At 38.7% G+C, this 15,094-nt stretch overlaps 1 protein-coding gene across 3 annotated transcripts in view; it reads right to left on the reverse strand.

Annotated features, from left to right (window-relative positions):
- Positions 1-910: 910 nt before the first annotated feature.
- Positions 911-15,094, reverse strand: part of SNX10 (sorting nexin 10) — a 40,988-nt gene continuing 26,804 nt past the window's right edge. For 2 of the 3 annotated variants that reach the window (XM_072854094.1, XM_072854095.1), the window contains exons 4-7: positions 13,124-13,224; positions 12,449-12,547; positions 4,073-4,288; positions 912-3,617 (exon numbers count right to left, since the gene is read on the reverse strand). In XM_072854094.1, coding sequence (XP_072710195.1) covers positions 3,539-3,617; positions 4,073-4,288; positions 12,449-12,547; positions 13,124-13,224 — 495 coding nt within the window. In that variant the 3' untranslated portion in view covers positions 912-3,538. Of the gene's footprint in view, positions 3,618-4,072; positions 4,289-12,448; positions 12,548-13,123; positions 13,225-15,094 lie in introns of those variants that run through there. The other variant, XM_072854096.1, reaches the window with a different exon arrangement.

Raw genomic sequence — 15,094 nt, forward strand, 5'->3', positions numbered from 1 at the left:
CCCAAGGAGAAAGCTTGATTTCTGTGTTACAAGGTCACTGGCATTACTTTCTAAGGAGGTTTTATTCCAGAAGGCGAAGAAGCGATTTAACACGTTACAGAGTATTTTTAACACCGAAGAAGGGAATAATTGTGTCTTTCCTCCAGCACTTAGGCCTTTCATGAAAAGAATCAACCCGATACTGGAAATAACGGTTTACGTTTTCGCAGCACTGTAGAAGCTAGTGGGGAATGGTGAACGCCCTGGTCAGTAGCCCTGCCCCAGCTCCTGCCATTACAGGGGGACGACCCCGCAACAGACAAGCTTTATTCTCGCCGCTGCACACCCTGACTTCATCTGTCCCTTGTATTTTACAAATAGCGTGTACCTATATCATTTAAATACCGCTCTGAAAAAATGTCAACATATCACATGTCCAAAAAAAGACTTGGACGCAGCATTCTGCCGTGTTATACGGTGGGGCATTGAAGAGTATAAATTTTCTCAGTGCTTATAAAATTACATTGCTATTTAAATGAAAATTTTCACTCCAAAGACAATTTTTCTCATCTTTCTTGAAGGTGTTTGTCAATGACACTGTAAGTAACAGGTTGCTTAATAGTAGTTTACATTATTCTTAAGTTACACGTTACAGAATTTGATAGCACATACGACTGGACTTATTTTCACTTCTTTACATTTTCTAGAAAACCAGTAACAACAAACCCAAACACAACAGCATGTGTGTATATATACACATATTACAAAAATAGTTGAAGAGTAAATTACACATGGTAAGTCATAAAGTGATTAGGACACTGATATTGAAATAAAGGAAACCTTACTGGCAGGTTTAAACACAAAATAAAAAGTGGTAACTTGTCTTATTTAATTACTTAAAAGCTTTTAATAAATCATCATAAAAATGAGAATATAAAGTTCTAAGCAAAAGATAAAGTTTTTGAGTGCAGAATTATTGCAATTAGATATAAATTAGCAATAGTAGTTAGATGATATTATAAACTAGATATTAGCCTGTTTAAAAACTAGTAGGAAATATCAGCATTGTTTAAAACTAAGAAATGATAATCAAAACACCACTGATCAACTGAATCAAAATATATTACACAGTGTTGAAAAATCACCAAATCATTGAAGTCACAAAAGACGTTAAAAATAATTTTTTTTACATTTAAATTTGTACGTTACATTCAAATGTTCCAAATTAAACAAAATGTCTTAAAGCATTTGTATGCAGTTACACACAGCTGATACAAAAAGAATACATACTAGAGCATAGAATACTTTTTCTTCCCCTTTAATAAAAAAAATTCCAGTTATACTAGCTACACAAACAACATTCAAAAGATAAATATTTAAACAAATTTCTGTCAAAGCTGCGAAAAAACTTCTGTGATAGTAGTCTTAGAATTTTTGAACACGGTGATGAAGAAAATAACAACAATAGTACTATTAGAAAACAAGTATTTCTTTCAGAAACATCTTCATTTGGAAAACACTCACTGGCATACAGATAAGCTCCTAGAATTAAAAAATAGCCACAAAGGCTCTCCAAACCTTGTATTTCTGTAATGTTAGTCGGATATTGGGGGAGTGTTAGTAGGCCAGAATTGTAAAGTGCTTCAACAGTTTAGCTCAATCTTTTAAAACAAAACAAAAACGCCACTACCCTAACATCGTGTTAAATAAAAACATTAATATCTTTCTCAGACATTATTCCAGTTTTTGTTTTTATATTTTCCCCATCTTTTAAATAAATTTGCTAAACAATTTTTCTTGTAATGTGCCACCTCAAAAAAAAAAAAAAGTCAAGTAATCAAACATCTCTGCCTGGCAATAACAGCTATTTTTTAAGCTAGTTTCAGTGATAACTTGTTGCTTTAATTAAATGTTATCACTTTTACATTAAAATAGCTTTGCTGCTAACTCACACACAAGCTGAGAATGTGAATAGATACATTTGTGCAATTCAGTAAGACCGAGCAAAAAGAAACATGGATATTTATCTTATAAAAGTGCTACCGTCAACAAAATACAGTGGCTTAAAGTAGTTACCTAAGAGATGTTATCCTCGGGCTATTAAAACATGTTTCTAAAATTACACAGATTCCCAGCTGGATGCTTTAAAAAAACATGCCCCCACATGCCTATGCTAACCTTTATTATCTGGCCATTTAATAATCTATTGTTTCTATAATTCACAGGTTTAAAATGCTCCTTCTGTGAAAGTATCCACAGAACTCTTAAAAAAAAAAAAATCCATTTCTAGGTCGGTAACTACAGCACTGAAGTTAATGGGAGCTTTGCTAGGGTGATCAGACCCCCTAGCTCTTTTTAATAGCAGTTAAATGTCAAATATAAATACAACACCACAGTGAAACATACTCCTTTGACAGAATCTGGGACAAGACACTATGCAGCTGCTGTTAAAAATAACGAACAAAACTGACATTTAATCAAAGTAAGTGTTGGTGGTTACGAAGTTGTGTTCAAGCCTGCCTTTTGTTTGTGAAAAAGTCAATATTCCAACGCGTTAACTACAGCCGCAATGAAATCAGCAGCTCCTGTTACTCCCAAAGAGTGGAGAGGTCCACGTCCGTACAGCGTGTTATAGCTGTGTGATTATCATCATCTTGGAGACGGAGATACTCTCTGTTTCAGCTGCTAAACTAAAACATCTCTCCCAGCATCCTCAAATATAGTTGCCTAAAGTTAAACATGCTGAAAATGAAATCGTGGCTCTAGCGAGGTCAATGCAAAATTCAGCCATTGGTGTCAATGGACTTCATCCAGGATTTTCACTGGGGACAAGTATCTGTAATTCCCTGGGAACTGAGAATCTCCAGCAAGCCTAGAAATGATGTCATTTTTATTAATATTCCTAACTTCTAAGCAACCATGCTCAAGAATTTTGTCCTTCAGTTCTTATGCATGATAAAACCAAGCTTTCCATAAACATTACAGAAAGACCAGAGGAAGATATATTTATATCTCAAATTGTCAGCAGCATATAGTTTGTACAAATGTTGTTTTGCTGATGTGGCTGAGCTACTTTAAAAAGTGAATACCCTGTGGGGTATGTAATTTCATCACCAATGTCAAATGACTTCTAAAGATGAAACTTCTCTGATGCAAATTACAAAAAGATGCTTTGAATATATTTGATACGATATACCAACTTTTAATCTGAGGAATTAAGTTATCTTTATTTTTCAGACCCGAGACATGCACTCACTAAGGGAAATATTTTAACTGCCGGGTATGTCAGCAGAGCATGACTTACCCAATACTGAGATTTTAATAGTCACAAAAACCTAAATGTAATAGGTAGCATGTAGACCTGAATCAACATACATAATAAATCAACAAAGAAATTGTATCAAGGTCTGTTTTGAAAATTTTGTAAGGACATATGGTTGTATTGACAACGCGTCTTTTAGGTACGCGTTACCAGCCAGCCGTGTTTATGTGGTACACGTAACCAGTAAACAGAAACTGCTTTGTACTGTCCTTAAGATAGCAATACAGGAATGATTTTTCATGATTCTTCAGAAGCTGGGCTTGCTTTACATCCGCATGAAATGCTGTCATCACTAGGTCTGAGCCCGGAGGATGAACTGCAGAAAAGGGGAGAGGGAGGGGAAGAAAAAAAAAAAAAGAAAAAAAAAAGGAGGAAATTGGTTTTCACAACACACTCAAAGCCTGAGTAACAGAGGAGAACTTTAATTATCTCCAGTCACAAAGAGAGACAGGAAATTTGGACTTTTAATTAGCCATTTGGAGTGCAGTTGGATATTTTTTTAGCAAGATAATTTAAACGCGAATAATTCAAGTCTGACTAAATGAAATTCACATAATCAGAATGCAGATAATTGAATTTCTACTGCATTCATTAATTCAGTGTGGAGGTGTGTGTGAAGACTTCTATGATGAGCTGTCACAGCTCAATAAAATCTCAGTCAATTAATTTTTTCATTATCTTAGTATTACATCAACAAAAAAAGTGAAGCATGCATGTGTGTATGTATGTATATATATATAATCTCAGAAAGTAAGGAAATGCAGAAATCACCTCTCTGAATCAGAGTCCGCATCATTTTTTCCTTTTTTTCTCTCTTCATCTTCTATAGGAAACCGTCTGTTCAAAGAGGCAAACTTATGAATCGCATCAGCAACAGAGTATTTGGTCTGTCCAGATACACAAGCCTCCATATCTTCGGGGCTTAGCTGAGTCTGTAAGAAGAGGTGAAGCCTACTGTCTGAAAGCAATAATGTATCTTGCAGGATCCTGGAAAAAGAAAAAAAGTCAAATGTTTTTTATATAGATGCACATATATTTTAAAGTGTTTTACCAGAATAAATTCTAAATGATGTCCTGCTTTTAAGTTTTCAGATGAATCTTAAATCAGTAACAGAAGGTAATGAACATACTAAAATGATTAGGTGTGTGTTACTTTGTTATTACATTATTTGGAATTTTAGGTGAGTAAAAACACGAAGCTAATAGTTAGGCACATCTGCTATTAGAATAACTTCAAGGACATTTCTTCCATTTAACCATCTGTTATTACCACATGGATCAATTAATGATTTTTAGGCAGTTGGAGGCATATACTCTTACGAAAATTTAGTCTCCATTTGAGAACTCTTTTTTTTTTTTTTTAAATAGCTGAGCTTTTCTAAAAATTGTAAGTCATCGGTTTCTTTGGTGGGGGAAACAAGTGTGCACAGAGACAGACGACTTCATACACACGCAGTGTCAGAACTTTGAAATACCTGTAAACAACAGAGCCAACACTAGCCGAAATAATTTACACTTTTACAAATAGGTGTACGTTTAAGCTAGGATGAAAATGCTAATACTGAACACTGATTTAAATTTACTTACACTGATTTAAATTTACTTGCAAACAGTTTTCAGGGAATCTTAAATACTATTTCAATCCAGCTGTTCTTTTCAAAAGTCCATTTTAATCTTTGGTTTATATTTTGGTTTATTTTAAGACTTAATTTTAAATTAAGTCTTCAAATAAATTTAGCACAGAGTATTTACTTACATCAAGTGAGAGTAAACAAAATACAATACATTCCAGTAACACAGAAAGTTGTAGAGATACTTTTACAAGGATTGAGAATTGAGGATCATCATCACTATTTTGGAGGGGGAGGGAAGCAACTTTGCTGCAACATTTCCTAAAGAAGGAATTCTTGAATACACAAATCCTACAGTGATTAACAAGAGACTCTTTTATTTTATATGTACATGTAATTTTACTCATGTAATAAAGTCATCAGAGCCTATGACCATGCCAAACAGTGCTCCACAGAAAATTATTAAAATATCTTTAAACAAATCAAAACTATTAAGAGTCAATATTTACCTATTTCTACCCATTTAGATTACAGTCGTTACCAAAAAAGTCATTGCTAAGCAATAGGAAACAAGAGATGACATTAATGTAAGAACTAGTAAGAGCAGAAAGAAATATTGCATTCTATAGGTACTCTGACTAAAATGAAAAGTATAACTGATTAGTTCCTTCTCTCAAATAAGATTAATGGTGTGTTTGCACTGTAATGTTTTAAAACACAAATACGTTCTGAAAACTGTTCCCTGAAGTGGCCGACGTTACAATAACGTTTACTAAATACACTAAAGGATTTCTGGCTTCATCTAAGCCTATAAAAATCTGTCAAATCAAAATAAGTAATAAGAGATACCTAACTGAAAGTGCGGGATATGTGTGTACATGCACATTTCATTTGCCTGGGTAAACACACGCACACAGTCTCAACCAAATAACTCAAACTTTGACACCTTCCAACAAGGAAATGTCTGCAATGACCCTAATGATCTACCAGGTGCATTTGAAATTCAGTCTCAGAAGGACCAGATTTCGCTGAAGTTCAAAATAAGCACACTTTCATACCTAGAGAAAGCCTTTTTAATCCGATCTAAATTCTCACAATTTTACTTAAAAATAAACATTAAAAATAGCTGTAAAATGAATGCACGCAGCATATTAATATACAGAAAAACTTCTTCGTAGTCTAAAAGAAGCCAGCAAATGCTGTGTAAAAATGATTCAAAACACAGACTTTACAGGTCTACACACCTTGACAGCAACAGCTTCATGAATACAGTTTGAAAAGCCGTCATTCAGCAGCCACTAAAAGATGATTTCAGCCTTGACTCTTGATAAACATACATTCCAAAGACAAACATTGCAACAAAAAGTAAAAGAAAAAGTATAATTCCACACAATAAATCCACGCTTATAGTTTATGCAATTGGGGGAGTAAATATTCTCCTTCATCTTTTCTTCCTCTTAAAAAAGGAAAAAAAAAAAAAACACAACATGCTGGAGTTTACTGTAGAGTAACTAGAGTTACTGTTTTTCCCAGGCTTACAAGCACAATGAGGGGATGCACATTTCTGCAATTCTAACATTTGCGTGTCTAATACCAAGTAACCCAGCAAAAAGCCAAGACATTAAATTCTGTGGATGGCATTTAGTTTCACAGATTTTCCTCTTGCCGTACCTTCAAAAGTTTCCTGCCAACCAGCGAAAACACAAGTAACTAACTGTTCATGAGATTACACTACACTTACAGCTCTGTTGCTGTTTGAAACGTATTTTATTTTCTTTATAAAATAATCGGTAATCTTTAAAATTGATTTTAGATGGTTTGAGGCATTACACCAGAGAAGTAATGAGCACTAATGTCAATGATATTGGACACAAATTCATTTTAGCTTTATTTCATGTCCAGTACAATTCTGCTAAGCCTTGAACTGCTAAAGCACTGTTATTAACTCGGCAGTAACCTAACACATGGAACAGCAAACAAAAGTGATAAGAGTACAGACTGATCAGGACCTCAAGGCTACTGTTCTTTTTCTGCAGCTATAATTCAATTTCCAATTTTACTTTACATTGGACTCATTATTTCACAGTAATTTTCTTTTCTGCTTCATAGTGCCATCTGGAGGTGAAAGGAGTGAAGAGAAACCAAGGCAAAGAAATGGAAAGATGTTCATAAAGTTAATCACATATATATGTATGTGTATATATATATATATATATGTATATATATACACACACACACGTTCACAAGGGGGGAAGGGACCAAACACTCAATGCATTTTGCAAACCATTTAAAACCATCCTGAAAGCAAATATATGAACACCTTTCACCCAGTCATACCCTTGAAGCATTTCTTCTTTCTTTTAATTAAAAAAAAAATTTCTGCTTTCCCCCCCGCCATCTGAACCAACAGGTTAGATTGCTTTTTAATTGTATCCTTCCAGCAATCAAAATGAAAAAGAAATTCTGTGCTATCCAAAAGCGTTATGCTTTCTTGTTCAAAATATTCCTTCTTCAAGGAAATAACCATACATTTGTCACCAGATGTTACTAGTAGTATTAAGTGCTGGCATAGCAGTTGCTCTCCAGGGCTTTTGCTGTCCTGGAGACTCACTGTGTGAAGGGTTGTACATCTAAAAAAATAGATTTGGCTCCAAGGACTTTAAAAAAAAAAAAAATCAAAATTACAAAACGCAACCTAACAAATTAAAAAGGCAAGAGGAAAGGCGGAGTGTCATAATATTAATACTCGGATGTCTTAGCAGAGGCTGAACGCGTGCGCAGTTTGAACACAACCAGTAGCCCTCCCAGTGCTTCTCAAACAGTTCTATTACAGCCAGCGTCAGTGCAAAGCTGCGGCTACAGCGATGTAAATCAGCTCTCACTGCCATCGCGCTAATGGAAGAGTCATGGCTCATGGTGATAATTCCTATAAACGGACCGAGCATATTTAAGAGGACAACAGACCTTCTATGCACGCCTGGAATAAGAACGAAAGGCTAAATCCTGCAAGTCTTGATCCCATCAGTAGTCATTACTTGTCAGAGATCTCACTCCTCTCAGCCAGACTGCTCACATGCATAATGACTACTTATGTGATTAAGGGGGCTGCAGGATAAGGCTCTACATTTGAATTAGAGATAATAAAATCATTTTTACTCGTGGCCACGTGAATCTTTGTTTGTAAGCTTTCAGTAAATGCTCGTGATCTCTAGACCTTTAAAGAAGCAGGGCCGAAAAACATGACTTTACAACCAAAATAAATAAATGTCATTTTTGAAGAAATGCTGGATACTATACGAGGAGTATTAGTCCTTCCCTCTGTTACAGCAAGAACATTTACAAAAGACAAAACATGTGTTTTGTCTTATTTGGACAAGGTCCAAAATCTGGTTTTCTTCAACGTGATTTTATTAGGTATATTATACACTGTTCTGCTGGAGGAGAACAACATATGGCTGAACAGTACAACTTAATCCTAACTAAAGATTTCCTGTATCTACTGTAACCTAATACAATGACAGATGCACACTTGCATGTGTGTGGAAGGTTAACACTCCGATTTTGTTTTCAACAAATTTACTCTGCCCATTTACATCATATCATGAGAGCAAGGGGAAGAAAAAAACCCAGGATTTGCGAGGCAGGGGATGACAGCCTGTGCTGTGGTGCCCTCTGTTGAGCATGCAGCCCCTCAGCCCCAGCCCACAGCAAACAAAGCCCCAGTTTCCTCTTAAAAAAAGCCGACTGTGTTTCCTCCTTCATTTTTTATAAGGGAGGAAATGTTACTGAGAGCCAGCAACTGCAAAGCAACTGTTGGGCATCTGATAACGCATACGTTTAAGAAAGGATTAAGTGACATGCTCCTGCTAGGCATTATTCACTCCCCAGATAGGAAATATGAGCAAGGCTCCATTGGAAAGAGGCAGCCACCACTCGCCCGAGGAGATCCCACCTGCCCCGCGGCCGCCGATGCTCCTGCCTGAGCCCTGGCAAGCTGGCATCTGTCCCCTTTGGAGCCAGGCTCCCGCCTTCCGCATCCCTGAGAGAGCACCCAGGGGAGACACCTCCAGGAGAGTCCTCTGACCCTGCACCAGCTCCTGCTTGTGGGACTGCAGTGGGGAAGGTAAGGAGGTGCGAGGAGAAGGGCAAAACCCCAGCCACCTCCAGAGAACGGCTCTGCCTTAGGCAGCCAAGTTTTGGGTGGCTTGTTTGGCACCAAGTGAGCCCAACGCACAGCCATCCAGAGCAGCGACACTGGATGCCCTTTGTCTCCTGTGGATCTGAGCGCTGCATTTCTCAAAACTCCTAGTATGTCTTCCACCCCATCATAAACTTGTTTGAAAACTAATTCAAGACTAATCCTTTTTCCTAAACCACGTAATTTTTTGGGGATCCAACTGTATTCAATAAGAAAGTGTCAGTGATTGAACCCAACTTCATTTAAAACAGTTTTGTTAATTAGCTTTCTAATAAGCAAGCATGGATGATCTTCTGTGAAGGTAATCTAAATCCTGAAGTTAAACCTGTGCAGCTAGAAAGGAATGAAAGCAAAGAGGATCTGACAGAACGTAATATTATAAGATAGTGTTTTAATTTTGACCTCCAATTTAAGAATAAGCTTTTCCTGTGATTTTACAGACATCCGCAAAGGCATGAGGATACTTACCAGGAAAAACACATCATTTTCCTTATTCTTACGACGTAATTCATAATTGAAAGGGGGCTAGCTGACTTCCGTTAATGCAAATGGCCTTTTGAAATATTAAATTATGCCCAGACAAGAAGTGAGCTTTACAGCTCTTCATCACTCAGAGATAATAACCTATAAGACAAGCAGGTCTTACCCTGCATTTCTGCAGTAAAGCCAAATCAAAATGGGAGACCCGTTTCCAGATCTCACCAAACTCTAGTGCTTTGCTGTAGTTTCCAGCTGTTGGCCTAATTCTCATGCTACTGTGCTCAGCACGGAGAGGCTTCACAAAGGCTCTAAGTAAGCACCTTGCCCCAAGCTAACTCGTTCTGGAGCGATGTGTGAAGGAGGACAAGAGAACTCCACAGCTGTCCACGTATAGGCAATATGGAGGAGCTCCCAGGGCCAGGAGCTGAATACCAGAGAGCCTACAGCCGCTCAATCCTTACTCCTCAGGCATGTGGCTCCTGTCTGGGCAGAGGTGGCAGCAACCTGCTCACACAGCAATGGGCACAGGGCACAAACTGAGACTGTGAAAGATCTAAACTCCATTTCAGAGATGGCTCGGATCCTGATAACCTCACAAGGCACTGAGAGCAGAGAGAAGCTCGGGTTTCTGCATCGCATGCGGGCATCTGAATGTTACCTATGAACCTCTCCCTTGACAGGTCCACATAGGCTCGAATGCCATTTCTTCCCACTGTCACAAAGAAACACCAGTGGGGCTGTGAGCTTGTGGGGTCACATCATTGCTGGGGTGAACAGAGCACTCAGCTTTGCAGTGCTGGGTTACACCACTGCTTGCAACTACTTTCTGGCTCCTTTCCCACCCCCTTCCTAATATACCAGGGAGGTCCTGCTTCTCCTGGCATTGCCACACTCAGAAGATGCAGCATCCAGGCCTAGAGCTTTACTAAAGTCAAGCATGTGCATATATATATATATATATATACACACACACACGTCAATGAGGCCCACAAATGCAATTTCAGAGAAAGAAATCATAACCTTTGGTTCAGACTCATAAAAAAAGGGGGGTAGGGGGGGGAGCATCATGGCAGGCTAGCTGAGCCAGTAAAAGGTCCCTTCTGTAAGCAGCAGCAGCAGCACAGAGGTGCCAGCCAGCAGAGGGCAATGGTACGGCACGTAAGGTGCCAAGCCAATTCATCATAACACAACTCTATCTCTGAAAATTCCTTCCAACTGTTCCCCAGGGCTGAGAGAAAGCTGACACCTTTCTAAACAGCATCCAAGTTCAAACATTTAAATCATCACCTTACAACAGAGATGCCTCTTTTCCCACTCCTGGACTAACAGAGGCAAGGTAAAACGCTCCACATGCTGCCATTTTCTGCTGTCAGTACCCATTTAAGCTATAGACATCCACAAAATTGGAGAGTGAGGATGTGTTTTAAGAGAATCTACCTCTCTGTTTTGCCTTCTGAAGCACAGACAGTGCTTGTAATTTTTTTTTCATGCTGAAATACTGTACCTTGTTAGCAGATTGGCCTCTGCCATTTTAAAATGAGAATGATTTTGGAAACGCACTACTCCATGGGGCAGCACAGCTAAGCTAGAACTGCTCAGACCCAGGGACCTGAACTACCACACCCTTCGTATGACCATTAATATTATCACCTCTAGAAACACAGTCACTCTATTTCACTGTTCTTCTTTCCCGAGGTGCAGAAAAAAAACCTCTGAACCTTTTCTGCTTTCCCTTCCCTGTCTCACATGCCTTCAACCAGTATTTATTGGCTACCCTTTTGGCCACAGATCCTATATAACTGTATACAGAATATTATTCCTGCAGCAGTTAGCTCTCCCTGCCTTCAGCTGTTAAGCCTAACAAATATACCTCAGGACCAATGATTTGTTGTCTGTTAGGGAGGCTTATAATTATAATACACTGACTGGAAAAACAGTGGGTCCAATATTCCTCTACCCATTGACCACGAGGTTTAAAGCCTACTTAAATTATTTACTTTTTTCTTTCCTTATGCAGATCTGATTCATGGAAACATTGATACTGGAAGAAGATGAATGGTCTCTACTCACAGTGTTTTCACCATGCCCTTACCCCGAGCAGTGGCTAAACAGAGCCTGCAAGTGTATGCACAATTCCTGCCCCAGCAGTTGTGAGCAGCCTGCTCTCACACCGGCGGTGCCAGGGTACTATGAGAATGGCAGACAAAGCAGAAAATTACACCAACAGGGTCTCTGCCACTGCAGAAGGTGCAGTGGTTACAGCAGCGGGACTGAGGGATGCAGTACTGAAATTCATACAGAACTCCCTTGTAACACAGGTCAGACTCTAGCTAAGTCTGATGAATTATTTTATACAGATTGCAGCTGTACTGAAAATGGTCACAGCTGCTAGAGCTTGTTTATGTTACTGGGACTGGTAAACAAAGTAATTGGCATTATAGGAAATATCTGTGTTAGGAGATCTTGCTACAGACTTTTCCCAGGCTCCCAGGGGCTTAGCCCACAAAGATACTGATTCTCCATGAACATAAAGAGGGAGAGAAGTCTGTTTCTTTGTATGAGAATATCTAGCTCGTTCTTGAAAGCTAGAAATAGACATCACGGTGAAAGATCTCCCAACCTTAGTATACAACTGCAAAGTGACATAAACCCAAAACTATTATTTGTAACCAATGCAATGAAATAGAGTGGAAAAGCCCCAGCTGAAGTTTCCTTATAACCAATAGAGCTGAAGTCATGTGTATGCAATATGACTGTGCAAATAAAAAATAAAACCAAATGTGTAACATGTACAGATGACCACACGGTGGCTCTCAAGTACCAGAGATGAGCTATTTTAAACCAGAGAAGTGATGACCTCATAAAAATGCCAACATCTCTAGGATAGGCTGTACTTACTTTTCCAGGAATTCTTGCAGACCCTGCCGGCGATGGTTCACGTGATGAGGGTTGTTCATATTGAAAAAGGGAGTTTTAGATGGCAGTTCAGGTAGCTGTCTTTATAAATAAGGAGCAAATACACAGTTAAAACCAAATCTGAAACAGCGGAGAAAAATGCAATAAGCAAATGCCAACCCTGAGCATGTGAAAAATCACGGGTCATGTTCCAGAAGCTCATGAAATCGAATTTGGGAACACAAGGTTGAGAAACTGGAGGGCTTCTCACAGACCTCAAAGGGAAAAATAAATTAATCTGATTTTTCTGGTCCAGTTGTTAAGCCTGCATGCATGTCTGGCTGGGTCTCTGATGGTCCTTGCAGAACCTAACCACATCCTAAAAGCACCTACGCCTACACTAGATTGCTATTTCTGCTACCTGTGCATAGCAAAAGGAAATGCAGATCAAATCTGTTACACATTAGAGGGGGACTCACCGAACAAAGGGTATCAGTACAAACCACATTCTTCTGGGTTTAAAGCAGAGAAAATGCCTTGCACAGAATAAACTTGTGCTAGTAAGAAATAGAGGACACTTTCCAGCTCTGATTTCTGTAATTCTCAGAATTAAGGTGAAACAATCCTCCCCTTCTATGATTGACGGATTATTAAATAGCCATATATAAAGTTGCTCACATAAGCACTGCATTGCTCTGAAGCCTCTGCCGAAGCCAAACAAATTCTCGAAAGCGTCGTCTAACACAGGATGTTTTCCTTGTAAAGCACATACTGTTTGTCTGTTGGGAAAATAAAAAACACTTTACTTTGTAAATCAGCTTAAGCTAAAGTGCAGGCATGGTATTAAAAACACATCTGAGATGCTAATCCCTGAGACACCAATGGAAAGCTTGACTTTAGTTCAGTTTAGGTTAAGGACTGTGCTTTATCTCAGACAGGACTGGTGACAGTTTGTACTGCTTCTCAGGGAAATATTTTTCATCGCTTTTTTTCTTTTTAAAAGCAAGAGATCTGGATTACAGTACAACTTGCAGTAACAGGAAAAAAGATCGCATACAAAAAGTTTCATCAGATAATGCCAATCTTTGCAGGAAAAAAAAAAATCATGTTTAGCTATTCTAGTTATAATCCTGCAAACAGCTACATAGAGTTCTTCCAGTGTGCAATCCTATTTAAATCAAATCAAAGAAACCAATGTGACTGCTCTCTGCAAGTAGCAGCATTTGGAAATTTTCCCACAGAACACTATTAGTCCACTAGAAAAACGCCAATTCATCAAAAGAGAAACAATTCACAGAAATTAAATGCTTTTGCCAAATTTTCCTGTGGAGCATACATTTAGATGAAACCCCACCTACCAGACAGGACCCCATTATCTGCCTGCAGTTCAACCCACGCTCAGTCGCCTGCCAGGAGCCACAACTCGTAGACAGCCATGTGATGCAGACTGTAGAGGGCCCAAAGATGCTAGCTTTCTGGAATAGATGAGTATCCAGGATACCTCACAGTTTAAGAAGCCAAATGCTCTAGGACCTGGGCAGAAGGGGAACCCAGCTGGTCTAAGAGCCTGGCAGACCGAAGATTTTGAATCCATTGAGAAGCCTGGACGGTAGGACTGACCTAGAGACACGGTCTCTGAAAGCCCTGGCATTGTGCTGGTAGGAAGCTGAGCTGATGCTTATCAGCTTCAGAGATACCCAGTGCTGAATCATATAACACTGGGTCTATATGACACCACCCCAACTTAGCAGTCGCCGAGAAAGCCAGTAATATACTTCTATTCAGAAGCACCGATGCCTGTGAAACAGTAATACAGCACCTGCCCTGCCAAATCTACAGAATTTCTATTTACCAGAAGTCAAAAATATAATTGCTTTGGAACCAGTACTTAAACCACATTGCAAAATGTAAAAGTTTCACAGCTCCGATTGCCACACAGGAGAGAAGTACTTGTCACGACGGACGTTTAATAAGCTATCATTTGACTGCTTGCTCTCATTACGCTGAATGCTTAACTCTCCCACACAGGAAGGAAATGCTTTCGGTCTTGTGCCAAGCATTAACCATGTAACTCAGTGCTCTCAAATTCTTCACCTGATAGCAGATACACTTCACAACATTTTATTTTTTTTTACGTTGCAATTAAAATCCCTGGATCTAGATTTGGGAAATTAGGATAACTCCATCCATATGCCATCCACCAAAGAAGAATAATCAACAAAACAAAGTGATGTATAAGACAGATTTAAGACACACAAGAACCATAATTCTAAGTGCACTCCCATTAACATATGGTAGACTACAATCATAAACCCAAATGTAGTTACTTGACATATCCAGGCACCACTAAACTAGCATAATATGAATGTCAAGGTACACTGAAAACAAACACATTGCAGCAACCAAATAACTTGGCAAAAATAAGAACTGAGGAGAATTTAAAGTACAAATAACGAGATAATTACTTGAAAAGAAAGTTGTTTTCCCACGAATACCTGAACATCAAAATTCTTCTATAATGGTAAGACATCGACAGTCGTCTAGCTGATAAGTAAAGCTAAGAATAGTCTCTGTTGCAAGACATTGTGGAGTGCACATGTGAACACAATACCAGGTTCAACTCCCAGCTCTGCCAGACCTACCACACGG

Source organism: Ciconia boyciana, chromosome 2 (genome assembly GCF_034638445.1).
Source record: "Ciconia boyciana chromosome 2, ASM3463844v1, whole genome shotgun sequence".
Lineage (NCBI taxonomy): Eukaryota > Metazoa > Chordata > Aves > Ciconiiformes > Ciconiidae > Ciconia > Ciconia boyciana.